The sequence below is a fragment of the Prinia subflava genome, chromosome 7 (genome assembly GCF_021018805.1).
Source record: "Prinia subflava isolate CZ2003 ecotype Zambia chromosome 7, Cam_Psub_1.2, whole genome shotgun sequence".
NCBI classification, from domain to species: Eukaryota; Metazoa; Chordata; class Aves; order Passeriformes; family Cisticolidae; genus Prinia; species Prinia subflava.
Genome location: NC_086253.1, coordinates 3,399,652 through 3,422,335, shown reverse-complemented (window position 1 = coordinate 3,422,335; position 22,684 = coordinate 3,399,652). Strand labels below are relative to the sequence as shown.

Below are 22,684 nucleotides of genomic sequence, written 5' to 3'. Positions count from 1 at the left end.
TCACATCACACCAGGGCTGCTCTCGTTCACACGCCTCGTGGGTGCTGATAATGGTGTGTGGCACCTCCTGCTCTCCTCATTACAGGATTGTGTTGAACAGGCCCCCCAAAAAAAGCTGCTCCACTTTTCTGACAGGCTTTTTTCCCAGCCTGGAGTGTTGACAAGAGATGAATGTCTGTGTCATTCTGTGTAATTCTGTTTAAGATCTTTTTTCTCCTCTCTGCTTCTTCACTGTTGTTTGGGTTGGTTTTTTCCTAAATATAGCTTAAGAAAAGTCTTTTTGTCATGTAAAAAATCAGAAATTCCGTCTAGAAAAAGATTGTGTAAGTTTAGGTTGATGCCTCTAACTCAGGAGAAGGCTCCTGAGGAGAGGCTGAGTCAGCATCACAAACCCAAAAGGGAAAACGTTCTAAATTCAGAGAGAACATGGGCACACAACATCACCACGGAAGAAGCTGAGCTACAACTTGACACAACACAAAATAAATCATGTAAGCAACAGGAAACTCAAGTAGTCAACAAATGAAAATTAATGCCAGAACAGCCAGCCATCAGCATTAAAAACCTAAAAAAAAAACCACCCAACCAAAACCCCACCATCACAACAACAAACCTCCAGCTGAAAAAATAATCAACAAAACCCATAAAACTCCACTGTAATATTGAAATAGCATTGTACACAGAGCATATAGCAAATACTTAACTTATTCTGACATACTGACAATTGAGTATTTAAGAAAACCCAAACCAAACAGGAACATGAAAACAGTGAAACCAAATACACATAGAGTGGAGAGGAGGAAAAAATAGCCTCAGGATATTCCAAACCAGACTGAAATATTCACTAATCAGTGCTTATATACACAAAATTTAACCCTGCCTTCTCATATGATCACTTCAATCCAATTTTCACAAGATAAAAAAACTTGTAGTTTTTTTAAAACCCATTGCATGAGTTCTGGGGGAGTAACTCAGATTTTCCAATTTTCCACTGAAATCGGTATTTTACAACCAAATCATTCAGATTCCTTCTGAAATCTCAGTTGGAGATCTCTCAGTCTTGTTCCAAAACCTTGGGCTGATGATAACTGGCAGATGGTATCTTTTGGCAGATTATAGGACTTACAATGGAATAAACCTGAAAGGTACTTAATTCTGCTGCAATAAAGATAATTACAATCGAAGTCAATAAAACTGAAACATTTTGTCATAGGCATATATAGAAAACATGTTTTTCCCCCTATCACACAGGTAAATTTGAAAGCACCTCATACCCATTTTATCTATTGGAAGAAAAATGCAGATATTGTGAGTATCTATATATTTTATGACCAACACCAAGGAAATAATTGCCTCAATATTGTTATTATACCTGTATTTTAAGGCTTTGATTTTTTTTTTCATATATTTGAAATCACAAGTACTTCTATACTGCTGTTTTATCTGGTTGATAATTGTTAGATTGTTCAGAAGTGTATGTATGGTGCTCCTAATTCTACATTTGCGCCCACAGGTGTTAAACCTTTCCTCAGATTTAGTCAAGTGACAAAAACCCGATCATTTCTAACACAGTAGAATAAAAAACAGGCTGAAAAAACCAGCAAGCTTTGGCACTGGGCAAAGCTTTACTCCCATCATCCATTTTTTTTTTTTTCTCACAATACCTTGTTTTCGAACATCTTCTACAGCAGCAACCAGCTCCTCCTTGAGATCCTGGCTCTCTTTAGCAATCTGGTCTCCTTTTTCCAAGAAATTCTGCGTGGCCTGCTCCACCGAGGCAGCCAAAACATGAGCCTTCTTGGAGCGCCCTTTCTTCTTGCCAGACGGTCCCTTATTGCTCGTGTTCACCAGCGTCGTCACCTTTGGGCAGGAAAAACAAGTTTTTGTCAGTCTGGACAATTCTCCCACTATTGAGAGGAACACCTAATTCAATCCTCACGCTGTTTGCCGTGCCCTGGAGGGGATGTAGCGGCCGCATGTTTTGAACAGATAAAATTGGAAGTAGAAAATGCAGTAGCACGTTCCCCAAAAGAGGGTTTTTCCTTTTAACCTCTCCTCAAGACTGGGCTAAGCAAATCACAGCCAAGCAGCAAAAAATAACAAGATAAGAACCAGGCATGGCAGGGCTGTGGTGCCAAAGCACCGTTTCTGTTGTTGGTTTTCATTTTTAAAAAATGAAGATGCTGATAAAATGGAACCTGAACACACAAGGGCCAGAAACCATTCCAAAAGCAGTTGTCCCTTGAGATAATGTACTGGTAGTGACATGCAAGTGGTGACAAAAACACCCAGGCTGTTTTCCAGACGTGAAAGGCACAAAGAGCTCCCACTGCAAAGATTACACAGGTTAAAACTCTTTGCCTTAGTGCTGCTTTGCTCCATTCCTAATATTTTGTCATAAAGCCACAGCAGGCAGTGAAATGATCCTACCAGTATTTAAACAGAAGGAAACTCTACCTCCGTGTTTGCAGAATCTCCTGAAGGAATTCTTTATTGAGCTGTCAATAAACTGATTAGAAAGCTTAAAAACACAGCACAGTACATCCCACAGCTGAGTGCTGGGCAAAGAGGGAATCCTGCACCACTCCAGCAGCACCAGGCTGCTGCTCCCAAAACAGGAACATTGAATTGGGTTAAATCAGGTGTAAAATGCACAAAAAATAGCACTGGATCAAAAATGCTCAGGGATGCAATTCTCCCTTAAGCAGGACACCTGTAGCATCCGTGTTGTAAGCCACAAATTTGCTGTAAAAAAAAAGCACCTTGGTAATAAAGATGTTTCACTAAAAGATTCTAAACAAGTATGAAAATTCACTGTCTCCTCATCCCTGTTACCAGAAGAGTGACAGGGTCTTTGGTACAGTTTTGACCTTTTACCACACTCCTTGTGCTACTTTTTTTTCTCTTTCAGTCAGTTTTTTTTTCCAAATCACATCTAAAAAGTACAGACTGTGGAAGAATAAACATATGTACCTATATCTGTATCTATATTTCTATTATATTTCTATTTCATATATCTATATTTCTATCTTGAAAATACCATATGGATGGATGTATTGGGAGAAAAACAAACATATTCCAGAGCCTTCTTCCAGGAAGGAGTCTGCCTGGCTGCTGGAATGTAATATTCATCCATCATATGGAAGAGTTTCTTTCCACTATTTAGATCTAGGAATAATATTTTCTTTATTAGCTTTTCCTTTCAAATATTCCTCGTGAAATTATCCTGAAGATAATTTTGTAGTTTATCATGGTCATTGACATGTAGTTGTGGACACCTACAGAAATGGAAATAATTCTAACTCACCACCAAACAATAAGAAAAGTTTATCAGAACATTGCCATGTGGAAATAATTACAAATTAAAATAAAATACTTAGTATTGTCTTTAAGGCCTTTTTGAAATAAAAGAAGTGCTTTGTCCTATGCTCTTTAATATGCAGAAGTAAAGAAAAATCACTTAAATTGTCTACAAGATGTCAAAATCTTCTCAGATAAGAATTTCTGTGTCAGTCTGTGTAGAGCATGTGGAGGTCCTAGAAGTGAAGAGGATCCAGCACTGGCAGAAAACTTTTGCTAAAGCTCTGGGATGCTGAGAACCAACACAGTCCATAGGAAAACCCAAATTACCACAGAGGATGGAGACTCTTTCTACCACTTCTCATAACACACATGTAGGAAACAGCATCCCCAAAGTCAATCCTTTTTCAAAATGAAATACTGGGGTAGTCTGTTGGAGCCCAAATCCTTCATAAATGTTTTGCTGCTCTTTTTTAATTCTTATTTTGTTTCTACCATATAAAAAACAAGTTTCCATCAGGTCAAAAGCTGGCACTCAAATATAATCACAGAAGAGTGCCAGCAAGAGAGCACAAAATCACACACTGTGCTGGAGGCTGTGTTTGCCAATGAACCCCAATGATTTGTAAATTTGAAGCAAAGGCTTTAAAATTTTAAACGAGATTTACTGGCCTGAAATCCAAAAAAAAAAGCAACATCTCACTACCCTCTGATCAACAGGATTTGGATGAAGCAAGGAGAGAAATCATTCTCCATGTGGGGCTAGGACATTCGCTTTGCAAAGGGCAGCTCTGGATTCCAATCTCTGTACCAACAGGTTGGGTTCTGGATAATACAGAGCTCTCAGAGGAAGAAAACCACCCATAAAAACTGGAAAATTGCCATTTTACCTACCTTGTGTCAGCTTTTTAAAATTACATTAAATTATGAGTTAAAAGGCTAAAATAGCAGTGCCTTCCAAAATTAGAATTCCTGTTCTAGAAAGTCAGCTGTGCTGGGACAGGGCAAAGGAGAAGGAAGGCTTCTGATACCAGTGACAGAAAAAATCCATGGCATATTAGCTTCTTTCCCATTTTTAAAAAGCCAATAACCTATAAATTTATATAAATTGCATGAAAAAAACTGAAGAAAAAATAATAATCTTTTACCTTATTAAAATAGCTCCCTTTTCAGCAGAGCTTTAAAGCTAACTGGTTTATTTTAAATATCTTACCCCACCTAAAGTGGTACAAAGAAAAGAATGTCTCTATCAGCTTCTGTTACTAATTAATGCAGAACTCACCCAAAATTCTGTACAATTATCAAATATATCACTTGATAATTACCATAAGCTCATTTGGCAGCCTTGTAATGATCCTGGCTTTGTGATCACACCAGGGAACCTTGCTCCCTTATTTTATTAAAGAAGCTTCACACAGTCCTAGCACAGATCTCTGCTGGAATAACAGAACCTCACTAATTAATAGTTCAGCCCCATCCTGAATTAAGGCCTCCTCACCCAGCTCCAGCAGCACAAAAGAAAGGTGAGGATGTCTTTGCTAAAAGCAGAGAATTCTATTAGCACGGATTTCCCCACGGCAGAGGTCACGTGCAGGCAGGGAATGCCAGAAGTGAAAGGGGATAGAGCTGGATCACACACTCATCAAATTAATCCCCTGTCAGCAGCTCCAGCTCACACAAGAACATTCCTGGCTCTCTGAATGAAGCTGTCTTCCCTACAGATTTCTGAAAGGGGTGGGACACCAGTTTGAGAGTTGTAATTCTCCCCCTCTGCCTTCTCTTTGCTCAGTATCTGCTCGAATTGCATTAGTCACCCAAGACTTCCCAAAACCACATTAAAAACAAGCTTATGTTGACAACTCTTAAAGCAAATATGGGTAGACTTTTTTTTTTCTTTTTTTAATTATCCTGCCAATCCTTGTGGTTTCTCTGCAGTCCCTCACACAGGACAGATGCCTTGGTATTTCAGCACACCTTGGGTGATGCAAGGATTGAGAGCAGCCCTTTGGAGAAAGGCTTGAGGACACTGGTGACACATGGCAGGGGGACTGCACCAGGTAATCTTTAAAGGTCTCTTCCAGCACAAGTCCTTCAATGTGATTCTACAATCCTTCTGTGATTCCACAAATTTAAATATCAATGACAGAGGCTGTTGAGGAGTTTTTCTGAGGCTGGACAGCATTTATATGTTTCCTTGTTTTTAATAAGCCAAAACAAGGAAATCAAGTACAGCTCTGCAAACACATCCATTATGAAAACCATTCACACAAATACTTGGCTGTGGTTATGACAGCTGAAATCTGTGTAAAAGTTTCTCTGAAGGATCACTAATTATTGTTAAAAATAAATTCATTATTTTCCCCTGTGCCCCTCGTATTTTCAAGTAAATATTATTTGTTCTTCCCAGTGATATTTCTTGGATGTGAACAGGAGTTATTCCTCTCTTCTCATGCACCCACAGATCACCAAGGTGCTGGAAACACACAATGACCTGAGCAAAGACAGCCCTGACATTCCAGTGGAAGGGTTCTTTCTTTTCTGGATATCAGCTGCTCTTCCACTCCCCTCACTGTCTGGACAATGGTCACCCCTCAAGCACTCCAAATCCTGCTGCTTCCAAAAGAAGTTTGTTCCATCAAAGCAAAAAAAAATATAAATCATTACAACTGTCTTGAACCAGAAAACCTCTTTTTCCAAACTGTCTCCTGGCTGGGTTTGTTTTTTTCTTTGTTTCCTTTGGCAGAAGAGCCCTTTCAAAACACCTAAAGAGAGAAGCAGATTGTGTTGGGGGTTCCAGCACCGGCACAGCCGGGGGAAGATCTGATTTGATTCCCTGCTCCAAATGAGGCAGAGAACAGACCCGAGCTCTGTGTGTGTGACCCTCCCTGGACCATCCAGCAGCACAGCAAACAGATGGAATTTTGCAGTACCAATTCCTGGCTCTGCACACCAAAGATTTCAGTTTATGATGCAGCTCTCAGCAGTAGCTCATTAGCTGATCCCACTCCAACTGCAAGGTGTTACCGAGCTAAATACAGGAGAAAATGCTTTCAACAACTACTTTTCATTCACATACAAAACAGAAAAGCAGCTAAATTGGATTTTTTCCATGTTTGTGCAGAGGAGCAGATAACTTGCTGGGTTTTTTCCCGTATTTGTGCTTCTTCTCTGGTGCCACACAAAAAGAAGAGTTTTTTCCCTAATACACCAATATGTGTGAACACAGATGTTCTGCTGAGCATGATTCAGCCTGTAACACAACTCCATTTTTTGATAATAACTGTTCTTCAATTTTCCCTATCAACTTGAGTAATTTGCCACTGTCCTTACCCCATAAATCATAACAGCTTACATAATTAACTCCTGTAATTATCTCCGCACGATTAGCACCAGCTGGCTACCTAATTCACAGAACTGAAATCCCCTTTCTGTTGTGTGGGGATATTTGGATTCTCACTGATGAGCAGAACTTTGCCTATCCACGCTGAATTCCAGTGGTTTCACCCAGCTTTTTGTAGTCCTTCCAGCTCCCCTCCACGTTTGCAAACACCTGCGGGTCAGAGGCATTCAGAAATAAGCAGACTCTTCTCTCTAATGCATAAATTATTATCTGGGGTGCTACAAAAACGCCAGTGCCACACCTCCCTTCTGGCTGGGAAGCACCCAGACAACTGAGGCAACACTGCTTAGAGCCAGGATATTTTGTATTTTATTCCAGTGTAGCTTGAGGACAGCGAGCAGCTCCAATTCTGCTGCCAAACGCTGATTCCTGAACAAATCTGCATATTTCTATTCTGCCCACATGATGCACCTTCAGGATGTAATTTGGAGATAGCAACACCGTTGCTGCTAATTTATATTTTCCTTATCAGTGCTCCCACCACAGGAAGAGATTTACATTCTGGCCAATATTACATAAGGCACTTTTAAAGTTCTTCAGCAAGTATTAATTCTCAGTGGAATTTCTGACTACTTGTTATGCTATCAAAAAGAATTAAAAAATAAATAAACCACCCCACACTTAATTTTCCTCCTACAGCTCTTCCCAAAAAACTATCAAAAATTTCTACAACAGACACACAAAGCTGAAATATGTTTTTACAAAACATATTGTTAAGAAAAAGAATAGAAAAACACAATTAAACAAAGAATCATGGTTATGTTCCTCCTAAAAATCTTCATTAAAAATGTATACAACAGCCATGAAAACCTGCAGCATGTTTTCACTGACTCTCCAAAAACAGAAACAAGAATCAGTATAAATTAAGCTAATAAAATGTCTCCCATAACACAATTTGCCTCTAATTTGTAATAAACTAGGCACAAAGATTATTAGAGTCTCCTTTTGTGACAAATTTCTCCTGTTAATTGGCACTAAAGGACTGTGATGCTATTTAGAAGCCAAATATGAATTCCAGGAGTTACCTGGTAGACAGGAAAAAGAGATTATGTTAATATCCCACTCATGAAAGACAGAAGATTTATATTCCTCAGGTTTCCCAAGGATTCACCTTCTCCTGTACATTACTTGAGTTTCCTCACACATGAAGTTGTCAACTGGTAACTCCAGGAGTTGATCATCTCTTGGAACTGCCAGCACAAGCAGCAACTTCCATTTCAAGATCCCCTCTCTGTGCTGGCAGGATTGCAAAACCTCTTTTAAGAACTAAATAATCCCATTCCTGAACACAGGTTTCCACTATCTAGTAAGGATTTTAGCAATTCCAGCTAGTGCCAAGAGAGAAAAGCTGAAGCAGGTGTTTAATTGGAGCAACTACACATTCTTTAGCAAAACCATTGGCTTAATGTGACTACTAAAAGATCTGTTTCAATGCCTTTAAACGCAAGGAAAAGATGAAAGTCAAATTTTAAGATGTTCCTCTCAGTGTGTAATTGACTGTGGGTTTCCTAATTGCACAAAAGAGCCTGATCCCAGTCAAGTCCAACAGCCAAAGACAGCACAGAATCCACAGATTCCCATTATTTCATTTTTTTATGTACCCCCAAGCACATTAGGCTGCACCATTTCAAAAATTCCTATCTGTGGCTTGTGTTAAACATGCATTTCCTCTCATCTCTTTCTTCATTATGCATAAGAGGAGTTCATGATCCTGCTAAGATGAAAAGAGGAGCAAGAATTCCTCCCCCCACAATGGGCTAATTTTGGCAGGATGATCACCTTAGGGGCCAGGCCATGAGCTGGGGGGCACAGCATTGTCTGGGGGTAAGAAATGTGGGTTTGAAGTTCCTCTGGCTCAGCAGAGAAGTGAACAAGGTCTTCCTCCTTCAGGGGCCACCACTTTAACACCAGGGATATTTTATAAGAGGATGGGCTGCAACGCCAGAGTGCTTGGGCTTGAAATGAGAACAATGAGCCATTTCTTTAACCCTGAAGGAAGATTTCAAACTAAGTCCAAGCAAACTTGTGCTCTATTAATCACCACGTGATGTAAGCTCCCCGCTGCAGGCTCAGAGTTCAGCATATAAATTCTGGAAAGGGACTGGGATTTCAAAAAGCTCCTTTTCCCCTCTATCCCACATCTTCTGCATCTCACTCCTCAGCTTCTCTCTTCTCCATGTGCTGAAAAGGAGAACTGATCATGTAACTTCTGTTTATGGATTACACTCCCAGGGCTGGGCGCCTAAACGCATTTGGCACCTCCAAACCTCTGAGTCTTCCAAAGCTCTAAATCAAGGATCCTTCTGGGTTTTACATAGCATAGACTGAATTTTAATTGGAGCAACACTTGGCAAATCCTTTCTGCTTGTGATCCTGTCATTATCTTCCTTCTGTTTCTCATTGTCCAAGTGAGACAACGTCACGTATCCATGTGGGAACTTAAAATGCTGAAACCACCAAAGGCAGAGTTATTTGGCTCCAAATGATCATCTCCCTGCAACTCAGCAGGGGTTTAGCACACTACAATGCACAAAACGTTCATTTTAAGAGTAAAACATCAAGTTTAACATACCCCAGCTAAAAAAAAAAAAATCAGAAAGCTGGAATCTACCTGATAATCAGTAAATATACATTAAATGCAGTGACCTCAAAGCAGCCAGAAATGTCAACTTCCAGTAGTGCTGTGTTAAATGTCCCAGCAACCACTGAGCAGTAATTGAGGATGAAGGAATTTTTTGCCTTCAATAACTTTAGTTAATTTTTAACAGTTAATAAGTTATTACTACTGCAAGCCCCTGCTGATCTGTTATTTTTCTTGTTAATTAAAACACTAAATGTCACTGATGCCCTAAGTGTGTGTTTTTCTGCAGTTTTACCAACTTTTCATTTTGGGCAAAACTTTGTTGCACTAATTTTGGATGTGGAAGAAAAGTCACCATCATCTGCAGTTTGCTGTCAGGATAGGAAGTCCCCCCCAAAAAAGCTGCCCACAATCTACATGAATAATAAACTAAAAAGTACAAACTAAAAAATATAAAGCAACACCCCATCATTCTAATAACTCCAGTTCCTTCCAAAACTGAATACAGAGCTAGTAGTCAAGCTTACAAACACATAACATGCAAAATGTGAGATATGCAGTCAATATTTATGTATTATTATCACAAAATTAAGCCTTGTGGTACTCAAAGTGTATCAAAAATAGGAGATTGCCAGTATCGTGTACTATATGGGAGAAAATCAACAATAAATCGGTCATTTCCATACTCAGTTATCACTATTAATCCATCAGAAACTAAGCCACCTTGGCTTAAATATTGTTACGTGAACCCTCAAAACCTCAAAAAAACCAAGACAAGGCAAACACACACATCTGTAGCTGAATTAGAACCAAATGCAAGTAATTTATACTCGTCTCAAAAGTACCAAATCACTTGAGAGCTGTAAAACAAAAAAAACAAACAAAAAATACCCCAGACCTACTTGGCATCACACTGCCTCCCATTCCACCAAGAGCCTTTATTTCTCCCGGTTCTTCAGCAGAACAGAGAGTAAATCCAAAGGGTGTTGGGCTGATCCAAGGAAGATATTTCATTTAACCACATGAGGGCACACCACACTAGAGTAACAGGAAAACTCCTGTGGAATCCCTGGATCCATTGCACTTGTGCTGTTTTATTGGATCTGTAGGAGAGCACGAGCCTTGGCACTGTAAACAGCACACGCCTGACAAAAGGAAATTCTAAGCTGGTATTTAAGGCACTATTTTCTTGACACTTGTCGTTGGTTTAAAAGCCTGTTCGCAATTTTAAAAGCAGCAGTATTTAAGATGTAGTTATCAAAGGAACTTGACCACAGAGCAGGCAGCAAGTTGTACTCGCTGGAGGAGGAGAAGAAAAAGGAAAAGTGAGTTAGCAATTGCTTTAGTGAGGTTCTACAGCTTTTTGTAACCAGTTCTGGGGTTGTGGACTCTCCAAACCTTGAAGTGTCCAAGGCCAGGTTGGAGGGGGCTTGGAGCAACCTGAGAGTGGAAGGTGTCCTTGCCCATGGCAGGGGGTGGAACAGGATGATTTCAATATCCATTCTGCTTCAAACCATTCTATAATTCCATAGAGGGAATAAAACACCTGCATGTTTTATTTCCTACCTTATTAGACACCACATCTGGAATAGAAATAGAATAGAATAGAAACTTCAATATTCACTTTCTTTAGGTTTTTTCTCCAGTGACTCAGACATTGGACAAGGAGAAATAACACAAAAGGATTTAAATAATCCTCGACTGGATACCAAAACAAGATAACAGGAAACTACAAAGGCAGGTAGGACAACATTTGAGCTTCTCACAGGCAGCTGATCTCCCCAGGCTTTCAGCAGCCCAAAGAGAGACACTGGTGCTCAGGATGATGGAACCACCAGGAGCTGCTTCCTCAGGGTAATGTTATTGTTTGTGAACTGCCCTGAGCAGCACCGAAAACAATCTCATACATCACTAAATACGAAAGGCAAACGATCCCCAGGAGTTTCTGTTTCAGTTAATGTAAAGTACTCTAAGTGAAGGCAATAAAATATTTTAGACACATGTGGTGAGTTAGTGCTCTGGTTTCTCTGTAACAACTAATATATCTTTTTTTAATGAAAACCTTGCCCATAAAGAACAGCAGAAAACAGAAGCAAGCAATCTTCCACTCTATATATACACACAGATTACATCAAAACTCCCCCAGAATGGATACTACTTAGTATTCCGGGGGGTCTATTTGGAATAGTAAGAATAATAATGAAATTAACTTCTTTGTCTTGCCATTCCATTGCACTCAGGCTTACATTATGAACAGCAAAGAATATCCTGGTGAGACTGCAAACCCAGAGCACCTATGAATTCTCACTCAGGAAGGCAGAAGAGAGTATTCCCTGAAGGGTGCTTTATTTAGGTTGTTTATTTTGCACATTTCACACATTGCGTAAAATCCCCATCGCCAACTTAAAATTCCAAAATTAGCACAGAATCAGAGAATATCCTGAGCTGGGAGGGACCCACCAGGATCATCCACTCCAGCTCCTGGCCCTGCACAGGCACACCAACAATCCCACCCTGTGCATCCCTGGGATCATTGTCCAAACCCTCCTGCAGCTCTGGCAGATTTGGGGCCGTGCCCATTCCCTGGGGAGCCTGGGCAGTGCCAGCACCCTCTGGGGATAAGGGGATACCTTCTTTCATCCATCTGAAAAGATATTGTGGGCCAGAAAGTATCACCCAAATTATTCACACACTTGTGTCACCTCCAAACACCTTATTTTCCTTCTACCTGTACTACATCTAGAGTGATATTCCAGGGCCCTTCTCCTTAAGGTAAAGCAAGGCTCCCATTCTCCAGTGGGAGAAAAACAAAGGCAACTTACAGTCAGCACCAGACTAGTCATCTACCCACATATTCAGCAGGACACTACACATAGCAACTCTTATTTTCCCTGATATCCAGCATAAACCTTTTCTGGGACAGGTCCAGCCACTCCTTTGGGTCCTGTCAGTGTCACAGGGAGCAGAGCTGCAGACCCTGACTCTTCTCCAGCTCAACAAGCCCAGGGACCTTGGCCACTCTTCACACAGCCCCTCTAAAGCCCTCACCACCTTCATTGCTGTTACACCATCATAACCCAGTTCAGGCTGGAAGGGACCTCTGGAATCTCCAGCCCAGCTCCTCAGCTAAGCAGGGCCACCTCCAAAGTAGAATAAGGATTTGTTCCAGTACTGCCACGTCTGCTTTACTCACGAGCCCCAAGAAGGACTCAGTACCACAGATGTGCTCTGAATAACTGCTTAGAGGGAACTCTCCCTTCCCTTCACTCTCTGTTACTCTTACACTAAACCCACCAAAACAGCCCCACATTGTGACTTTTCCAGGACTCTGACCTTGTCTCTGCAGAGCAGTGCTCAGCCAGCCTCTACCCAGCCCAGATCACTCCACCAGGTGCCTCCATCCCCCTGCAGGGCTCTGCACTGCCTTTTGCTGAGCTTCCCCTGGTTCTGCCAACCCATTTCCCCTCCTCATGCCAGCCCTACCTCTTGAGCATATCCACCTTCCTCCCAAATTGGTGTCATCTGGAAATTTACTGAGGGTGCATTTCACCCCACTGCCCAGAAAAATGACAAGACATTAAACAAGGTCAGCTTGACCCCACGCCCTGCAGAATTCCCTTGCAATTGGTGGCCATCAGTCTTCCACCCCTGCTACTGAATTCCAGCAGTATAGCAAATTTTTGAGTTCCTTTGTAGTCCCCTCATCCCCTGAACATTGTACAGACTGAGAAGGCAAAGCCTGTATTTCATTTGCAGTTAGAAGGCAAAGCCTGTATTTCATCTGTGCTTCTCTCTATTGTGTATCTTTTGCACACCAATACAGGGAAAAAAACCACCAAACTCTCCTAACAAAAACCACCACCAGAAAAAGAACAGAATTGTGTTATTTCAAACAACTTTGTAATTTGTGAGAGGTTTGACGGAGTCTGTGGAAAGGTTCCTTAAGATATTTTTGGTTGGTTTGTTTTGGGTTTTTTGTTTGTTTGTTTTTTAATACCAACTGACTGAGCTCTCAAGTTATTACCACACAGCTAAAATGAGATTCAAAGCTATCTTTTGATGGTCATACACAGGGTGTATCTGCCACTGGAGATCAACCACCTCATCTTAGGCTTGGGGGATCTCACATCACTTTCCAGTGCAGCATATTTCATGAATTACAAGGGTATGGTGCTAAGCTGGCACACAAATCACAGAATCATAGAATGGTTTTAGGGGAAGGGATGTTAAAAATTATTTGGTTCCAACCCCCCTGCCATGGGTAGGGACACCTTCCACTATCCCAGGTTGCTCCAAGCCCTGTCCAACATGACCTGGGACATGTCCAGGGATGGGGCAGCCACAGCTTCTCTGGGAAACCTGTGCCAGGATCTCACAGGGAAGAATTTCTTCCCTACATCTAACCTAAATTTCCCCTTTTTCAGTCTAACCCATCACTTTTTGTCCTACCCCTACAGCTCCTGATGAAGGATCTGGCTTCCCTGCAGCCCCTTGGATCCTGGAAGGTGCTGTGAGGTCTCCACACAATCTTCCCCTCTGCAGCCCCAGCTCTCTCAGCCTGTCTTCACAGGGGAGGTTCTCTGGTCCCCTCTCATCCTGGTGTCCTCCCCTGGACTCGTTCCCACAGTTCCATGTCCTTTGTGCATTGAGGGCACCTGGAACACCCCCAGCACTGCAAGTGGAGTCTCACGAGAGCAGAGCAAAGGGGGAGAATCACCTCCCTCGACCTGCTGGCCACGCTCCTTTGGATGCACAATTATTTTGGGATTCCGTCACTGGGGACCTGCCAAGGCAGTACAGATGCTAATTCCAACAGCCTGCTGTTCAGAGACAGAGTTCCAGACATGGCAAGAGAGAACATTTCCAGAAAGCTCCTTTGGTCCAACTTGAAGCCAGCACTGGCTTCCTCCCAGGCTTCTCCAGGAACTGATCCATCCCTGTCCTCCTCCTGCTGTTCTGGATTTTTTTGTCAGGAGAACAGAGAGCAACAACATCATCCCACACAGAACTAACAGCCACTGCTGTCCCACACACTCCACAACAGACCTAGCTGAGGAGACAGCAACTTTTTTATTTCCCCCTTTGTTTGTTTCAACAGAACCATGAGTAATACACATAATTATGCCACTGCATATGGCACCCAAACTTTCCTGATCGCCCCAGCACCAGGCATTTGTCTGCCTGCCTGATCCCTGCATTTGGGGTTGTGTTTTCCTTCTCCCCCATGGCAAAATTCAGGCTGTTTTCCCCTCCTGCTGCAAATTAAATTCTCCTTCCCAACCCACTGTCCCCAGCCATGGCCACCGTCAGCACTGCTTTTCTGAACAGCAGCACAGCACCAGTAATTCCACATTAAAGGCAACCCTGTGGTGAGGGAAACAACAAAATCACAAAAATTTGAAGGGCAATAACCTCATCCGGCAGTGACAGCCAAGGAAAGTCTTAGAAATGCAAAAGAAAAGAATCTGATATATATTCCCAGCACTAAGTGGCAATTGGCAGAACAGAACAGGAGGTGCCAAAGAGAAGCTGGTGGGTCTGAAACACAAAGTGACATTAAATTGGTTTTCAGCTCATTCTGACTAAAGCAAAGAGACACAAAATAAGCTTTTCACTAAAACCCAAATGCATTAATTAACACTAAATATATGAACTTCAGGCTGTATTTGTAAGAATAAGCTATTTAACAGAGATGTCATCCTTAACAGCATATAATTCCATACTACATTTTACCAACAATTATCTCAGTAGGCTATTACTGCTAAAAATTAAAAAAGAAAAAGAGCAGATCTTTTCAGTCAGCCTCTTAACAAGCACATCTAAACTGTTTTCTTTAATTATTAAAAGGAAAGCCTTTAAAAAATGCCAAAATTCTCCAACACAACACAAAGCTCTGTAACACAAATTTCCTTTTCCACTAAAAATTGCTCAAGCAAAGAATGGTTGTTATTCACAAATGCTACTTAGAAATGTTGAAAACCACCCAACATTAACTCTTTGGGGATGCAGTTTAATTTCTCTGCCTTCAGAGCAATGCATCAAGTCAGTAAAAATCTGCACATCTCTAAGCAGCAAAAATAACCCACAAGGACTGACTCACAAAAAAAGTCCAAAAACTTGCAAATAAATATAGCTGAGTGTACAGTATGAGAGGTTTTAGGCAGTTACCACAGGGAATGTGTAACAGCTGGTAAAAATACCATCCACAGCATAACCTAGGAGACTCCAGAGACTGGGAATAGTAAAATTAAGATTAGTATCTATGAGTGGAAATGTTTGTCAAGTACCACAGTCAAAGCAGAAAAAAAAAGGATGAAAAGAACAAGCATTTAGTCAACCTAAACATAAAAATTCTTCCACTCTGCCACTTGAAAGCTTGCACATTAGGTTAAGTACTGCTCCTACTGCTGCTTCAAGGAGTGTGTTTATACTTGGGTTGGGTATTGTTTGTGTTCTTTTATCTTAGATATAATGAACCTCTTTTTATTAACCGTGTTAATTGATTAAAGTTTAATTTAAATATGAATGCGTCTCCTGCACTGTTTCTAGATAAATTCTCTTTTTTGCTGTTTGCTGTAAACTCTATGAATATCATTATCAAGGAAGGAAATACCTGATTTTTCTTCTTTTTTTAATTTTTTTTTCTTTTTGTTATTAAGAACACAGTTCTGAGTTGCTAGAGAAAATATTCCCTTCCAATTTTAAAGGGAATTACATTTCTGTAGAGTAAAGGATAAGCCAGTTGTGTTCTGGAGTGAGCAGAAGGCAGTTTACTGTTAGATCACTTTAGAAGATAATTCTACATCACTGAATAAAAGCTTCACTACAATTGATCTGTCAAATTCTGTAATTTGTTATTTATGGGGATTATCCACCATTATGGAGATGACAAATTGATGAGTCATTGAAACCAATACTTTCTTTAATGTATGACGTTTCAGAGGTGCCACCAGGATAAAAGAGATATAAAAGGTTATTCATTTGATTGTTACAAATCTGCACTGTAAAGATTCCCTGCCAGAGCTGCCACTGCATCTCCTCTCCCACAGAAACAGCTTTTTTTTTTGATCTACAGCCCCAACAAGGATCTTTTTTAGGCAGTAGCTGCTGGTCCTGCTCCACCAGCAGCCACAGCCACACCAGATTCCCATTTGGCTCAAATAAATTGTCTTATTCACCAAGTGACAGAGTTAAACTCGTGGAAAGCCCACTATGGCCAATTATTGTGAATTTAAAACCAAGACCAAGCTCAAATGATTTAACACCCATGATAATACAGTGTTAGCAGAAATAAGAGACCTAATGCAAAGATTGCTTGCATCACTTCAGTGTTTAGATGGTGTTTAGGATTTAGCTATCAAAAATAATGATCTTGCACCTTTTCCACTCAATATGTAAATACTGGGCCTCTTCAAGTCAATTCTCTTTGGGGCTCTTGACATTTAAAATAAAACAGCAGAAAGAGCAAATGCACATTCTTACTTTTACTGCAGGACAACGCATTCAGACTATTTCTATCTATTGAAACACTCAATTTAAAAACTCCATCAGGATTGTACTGCAAGCTGATTTCACTCTTTTGTTCCACTCCTTGACTTTCTCCTCCTACTTTTTGCCTCAAGTTCTCTCATTAAAAAATAAACAGCCAAACCTTTCCTGTACACACAATTTTGATGACAGAGTGCTAGCTAAAAGGAGTTTCCCACAAACTGAAAAATAAATGTCAATCTTACAAATCACACTTATTTATTGCTATTAATTAAATAAACCATTTAGTATTTCAAATGCCTATTTTTAAGTTTGAGAGACTTTGTTAAGTGAACTGGTTTTGCAATAAATCTTAGGCCAAATAAATGTGATTTACTGCTGGAAACTGTTGGAAAGGTGGGACAAGGATTTAGAGGTAGGTGTGGGAGTGGGATATAGAAAAGCACATGCCTAACAAAGGTTGTTGGGGTGCTTGAGGTTTTTGTTGGATTGTTTTTAATACTGAACCAGAAGAAAAAAATCAGAACCACATCCTGTGGAAAACCCTTTTAAAAGGTTTGATCAGTTGTACATGACACAAGGAAGAGGAGAGACTGCTCAGTGCATACATTTCAGATAAATAAAACAATCAGCACTCTGAAATTTAAGGAATTATGACATTTCTCAAATCTCTGCACTTTACTGGGCAAACCAATAATCCGCATTTTCAGCACAAACTGCTACGTAAATTTTTATTAAATCTGGTTGGACAGAATGTTTCTGAAACAGGAAAACACGATCTCCAGAAAACAAAATCATATTGATTTATGCTGAATTGGTGAAAGTTAATCCACAACTTCAAGAGATATTTGGAATAACAATCTCACTGCACTCATCCCAGCAGAGTCACAGGTCTGCAACAGAGGGACAGCGCTCAAAAACACATCCACAGAATTATTAAAGTTATTAATTTGTGAAGGAATTGCTTTTAGCTGACAAGAAACTCTCTAAAGCTTAACAACCATCTTGAAAACATCAGCAAATAAGAAGGTTGAGTCTAAAAGGAATAAATGCCTTTTTTGGATGTATTTATATGAAATGAAGGATGGGATTACACACACTGAATAACAGGAAATGTTTGTTTTCAGGAAGACAAACAGATCACTGTGCCACACAAGATAATTAGAAATATTTACATTTCCTGGGTGCCACCCTCTCTTTTCTAATATTCCTCTGGGTATTCAAGATTTGTTGTTATTGTTGATTTTAATAATTAGAAAAATTTTCACCCATGCCTGCGCATACAAATTAATTCAAATAAAATCAGGAGGAAAGATTCCATTCTTAAGCAGCTAAATTAGCCCAGGTCAGCAACCAAAGATTTCACGCAGTATTAGACAAGCAGAAACTGCTTTCATTAATATTTTCAGATTTCCAGAAGAATTAGAAGCTGGTCAGTACTGGAATAACCACTGATATGTTTATTCTCCCCTAAAGGCTTTCTTGGGAATTCAGATTTCACAGAAAATGTTGGGGGGTGGGGTTTTTTGTGGGTTTGTTTGGTTTTGTTTTGGGTTTTTTTTTTTAATCATGTTGATTAGAGAGTGGGTGAGACAAAATTAAATCACATGGTTAAAACAATCATAACATAACATGAAAACAAGGGGCAAACCACAAACCTTGCCTCTAAATGAGGCAGGATTTGCCTTTAAGTGGCAGATGTTGTTTCACACACACAGAACACCTTCAGTATTCCCCATATGTGTCACCACCAAGCAAACCTGAGCTCTAAATAATTTGATGTTTTCCCACACAGGCAAATGCAGGTGGAAGTAAGATGTTCATGAGGCTTAAATAGTCACTTTTATTCATAAATGAAACAGGAGTCACAGAAAGGACATTAAGCTGGACAACCTCAGACAATTACTATAGAAACCCACTTACATCTGTTAAATATTTTTGGCCAGAAAATGAATTCAAGTCATTAAGTATTTATGCTCTCTTCAATACAATCTGGTACAAACGGAAAAATTATTTAATATCTGAGTGCACAAGGTTTTCACACCTGTTAACTTTTGAAAACCCCAAACTCTTCCTGTTTAGCCACAGAGGATCTGAAGGTTTTTGTCCCCCTGCCTTTTCAGCATCTCTGACAATCCCTGCAGCTCCAGCAGGGGCTGGAAAGGGACTGAAGCCCCAAGAGGAGCCACCATCCACACAAAGCTCCTGCCCCAAAAATTAATCCAAATTTTGCTCTGCTGGACTCTCAGATAAAGCCCCATTTAAAATCTCATTTCCACGAGAAAAAGAGCTGCTGATTCACCTGCAGCCAATGAGTTCCCCCCATTTTAAGCAGGCATTACGTTGCTTATTAGTCTCAAAACTTGAGCACCAGCTCAGGGGGAAGCCAGAACTTCCTCACCAGGAATATTCAGGCTCTTCCAGACTAAGTGGAAGGGAATGATTTGTTAGGAGAACAGGAGGTCTCAGTGCTGACCTGAAACTGTGCAATCTCTAAAAATAATAAAAAGGAAAACCTACACACACACACTCCAGAGCAGCACATTCCTTCCTTCTGTTTAACAGAAAGACTCACCCTTTCAGACACAGCAGGGAAATTTCCCAGAAAAAGGCAAAACACCACGAAGACTCCCACAATATTTAAGTAAAGTTGCATTTTTCATTATTTCTGATTATCAATCTCTGTGTGAAGACAGAGTGTGGTTGTTTCTTCTTGACCCAGGCCTTGATCTCAATCCCACCACTTAATAAAAATCTTACAGCTTTCTTAGACTAGCAGAATCTGACAATCTTTTCCTTCTTAATGAAAAATTTCTTGAGAACTGAAATGGGAGAAAGGTCAAAAAAAGCATCATAACCTTTCCTGCTTGCACTACGACAAAAAAAAAATCTTAATATTATGCCTTGTGTTTGTTCACATCTGTTTTTTCTTTTCAGGAAATTGCTCAGACTGTAATCATAACCTTTCCCAAAGCCCAGAATAATATAACTCAATAATAAATGTAATTAAAATGTAACAGCTAAGATCCCTGGACTCAAGATGTTACATACAGAGAACCTCTGCTCATCAAAGGTCTCCATCAGTTCTACTTTCTCTCAGGCCTGTGATAGAGATCTGAAAAGTGAAATACTTCAGCCTTCAAATGCAGCTGAAGGACAATAAATAAAGAGACATAATAAATAAAAGGACATAGGGACAAAAGGACAGAGGAAAAATACCCCAGAACTCAAGAACAATTCCGGCATTTAATATATGAATAAAGTGGAAAGGAAACAGATGGCACAGTATGCATAAAATCCACTATTATGCTAATGAAATTAATCAGACTGAAGCTGACCACAAAGTAGCACAGAGGACACTTGCTGCATTTAGGGATAAAATAGGAGACAAACTTCAATGCTATATTTAAAAAGTTACCACAGAGAGGAAAAAACAAGGATATACTTAAAGCTATTGTTGTTATAAAGAGATTCTGTGATTGCCACTGCTCACTGGTGGTCAGAAAGGCAAAGGAATGAAATTTGTCAAAATAAAATGACAAAAAAAAATTTCTGGCACTATATGCATGGAAAGGGTGTAAAAATATTTGGGCTGTCTCACTCCAAAAGAGAACCAGCTCCAGCTCTCTGTCCTTCCTGGCACTGGCACAGCAGAACTGGTATCTACTCTAGTTTTAAATACCCTGAAATGAGCCAAGCTGCACCAGGGGAGGTTTAGATCAGGTGTCAGGAAAAGGTTTCTCCCAGAAAGGGCTGTGCAGGGAAGTGGTGGAGTCACCATGCCTGGCAGTGTTCAAAAAACACGTGGCTGTGGCACTTGGGGACACAGCTCAGTGCTGAACGTGGTGGTGCTGTGCTGATGGCTGGACTCGATTATCTTAGAGGTCTTTTCCAGCTTTAATGACTCCCTGACTCTGTGAGCACCATCCACTGCATGACTTCCTGGGGAAATCTGTTCTAATGCCTCCCCAGGCTTTCTGCAGGAGAGCTTCTTCCAATATCCATCTGCAATCTTCTGAGTTGGAAATTAGGTCCATTACTTCTCCTCCTGCCCACTCCTGCCACAGAAAACAAACTGTCCCATTGCCTCCTCAGGTGTTTGAGAACTGCCACATCCCACTCCACTCCCCTTTCCATGGGATAACTGCCCCATTTTGTCCCTTTTTCATAGAAACTCACGTTTCAAATCTTAGTCATCAATCTTCTCCAGACCCCCTGTAACTCAAATCTTTCCTCAATGCCAGGCTTAAACAGGGCATCATATCAAACCTTGGAAGGACAGACATGGATTTCTGCTCTCTGGGACAGCAACAGTGTGGTTGTAGAGACAGCCATGACACTCAGAGTGCTTCAATAAAACCTCAGAAAGCTTCAAGCACCAGCCCCTTCTTATCTAAAAGTCTTTCATACCTTTTCTACGTAGCTTCCCATGGGCAGCTCCACACAGCTCTGGCTCTTCCTCTCCTTCTTCTCTCTTCCTTCTGCAATTCCAACTTGCTCCTTCCTATCCCTTGTACAAAGTCTCACCCTTTCTGTCCCTAGCACGACCTCCTGTCCCTCCCTCCTCACAGCACGGCCAGCAGACCCCAAGTGACTCCAACCAGGTAATTCACTCTTCTATCACCCCCAGAGCTGGGAGGGCAGGGCTGCTCCCACTCTTGAGTAATTAACACAGCTGGAGTAATTAACCATCACACCCATGGCTGTGAGGACAAGGCTGTTCCCACTCTTGAGTAATTAATTCAGCTGCAATAGATTAGAGACAACGCTGCCTTCAGCACTGTCTCCCCACATGACAGCACCCAGGGAATGGCTGGAGCTGTCCCAGGGAAGGTTTATTTTGGATATCAGGGAAAGGTTCCTCATCCAGAGGGTGCTGGCACTGCCCAGGCTCCCCAGGGAATGGGCACAGCCCCGAGGCTGCCACAGCTCCAGGAGAGCTTGGACAACACTCCCAGGGATGCACAGGGTGGGACTGCTGGGGTGTCCTGTGCAGGGCCTGGATGATCTTGGTGGATCCCTTCCAGCTCAGGACATTCTCTCATTCTATGACCTTATTGCCCATTACAGCCCCACAGGGCTGAGAAGCACAGACTGGATGTTTTTCAGGTTGGTTTATCTCTGATTTAGTGCAGCCCTGCTCAGTAAATCACACACTCCTGCCATGCTCATCTATGAGACACTACAATTCCTCGTCTCCTCGGCGGTGGCAGGTCACTGATGGGTATTTATGCAGTTAATTACACTTGGCCAAAGGCAGAGCTTTCTAATTGTCTGGACTGAATTAGATTCTATATTTCCAGATCATCATTTGCACTTCGCCAAGGTTATGTTGACTCCTCATTCTGTCTCCCAGCAGGCTTCCAGCTCCAGCTCCATGTTGAAGGCATTTCTCCATTCCATCTTTAGTTAAAACACTGAAAAATCAGAATACCATTCATTTGACACACCTTTATTGACAGTGAAACCAGGGAGGAAATCTCATTCCACAGCAGCTGCACGTAACCCATGGCTTCCTCCTGACAATGTCACTTTAGGCAGTATTAAAAGTTTTAAACAAGTCAAGATAAACAGCCAAGGCTCTCCTTACTTACTCAAGTTTTGTCCCTGATAAAGGAGGTAACTGCAAAAATCCATGTTTCTTACACCCTGTACAAACACCACAAAAAGTGCTGACAAGAATTAGCTGAGAAGAAAATCACTGCCTAGAAAACAGGCAGTGGAACTGGAACAAAAAAACTGAGGGATGTGAGTGACTGGAGAAAGCAAAATCTTCCTGCACACCCCCTTTGAGAAACCTTCACCAGTTTTGTGTTCTATCTCCTTTTTTGCCCAAATCTGAGGCTGAGGAAGCCTTGGCTCCTGGCAATCAAGGAGAGCAACCCCTGAAAATTCACCCAGCCAAGCAATCTCCC

At 41.0% G+C, this 22,684-nt stretch overlaps 1 protein-coding gene across 2 annotated transcripts in view; it reads right to left on the bottom strand.

Moving 5' to 3' along the window:
* The window catches only part of CTNNA2 (catenin alpha 2), a 464,238-nt gene that overhangs the window by 366,314 nt on the left and 75,240 nt on the right, over positions 1-22,684 (bottom strand). For both annotated transcript variants that reach the window (XM_063401389.1, XM_063401390.1), the window contains one exon: positions 1,665-1,860. In XM_063401389.1, coding sequence (XP_063257459.1) covers positions 1,665-1,860 — 196 coding nt within the window. The remainder of the gene's footprint in view (positions 1-1,664; positions 1,861-22,684) is intronic.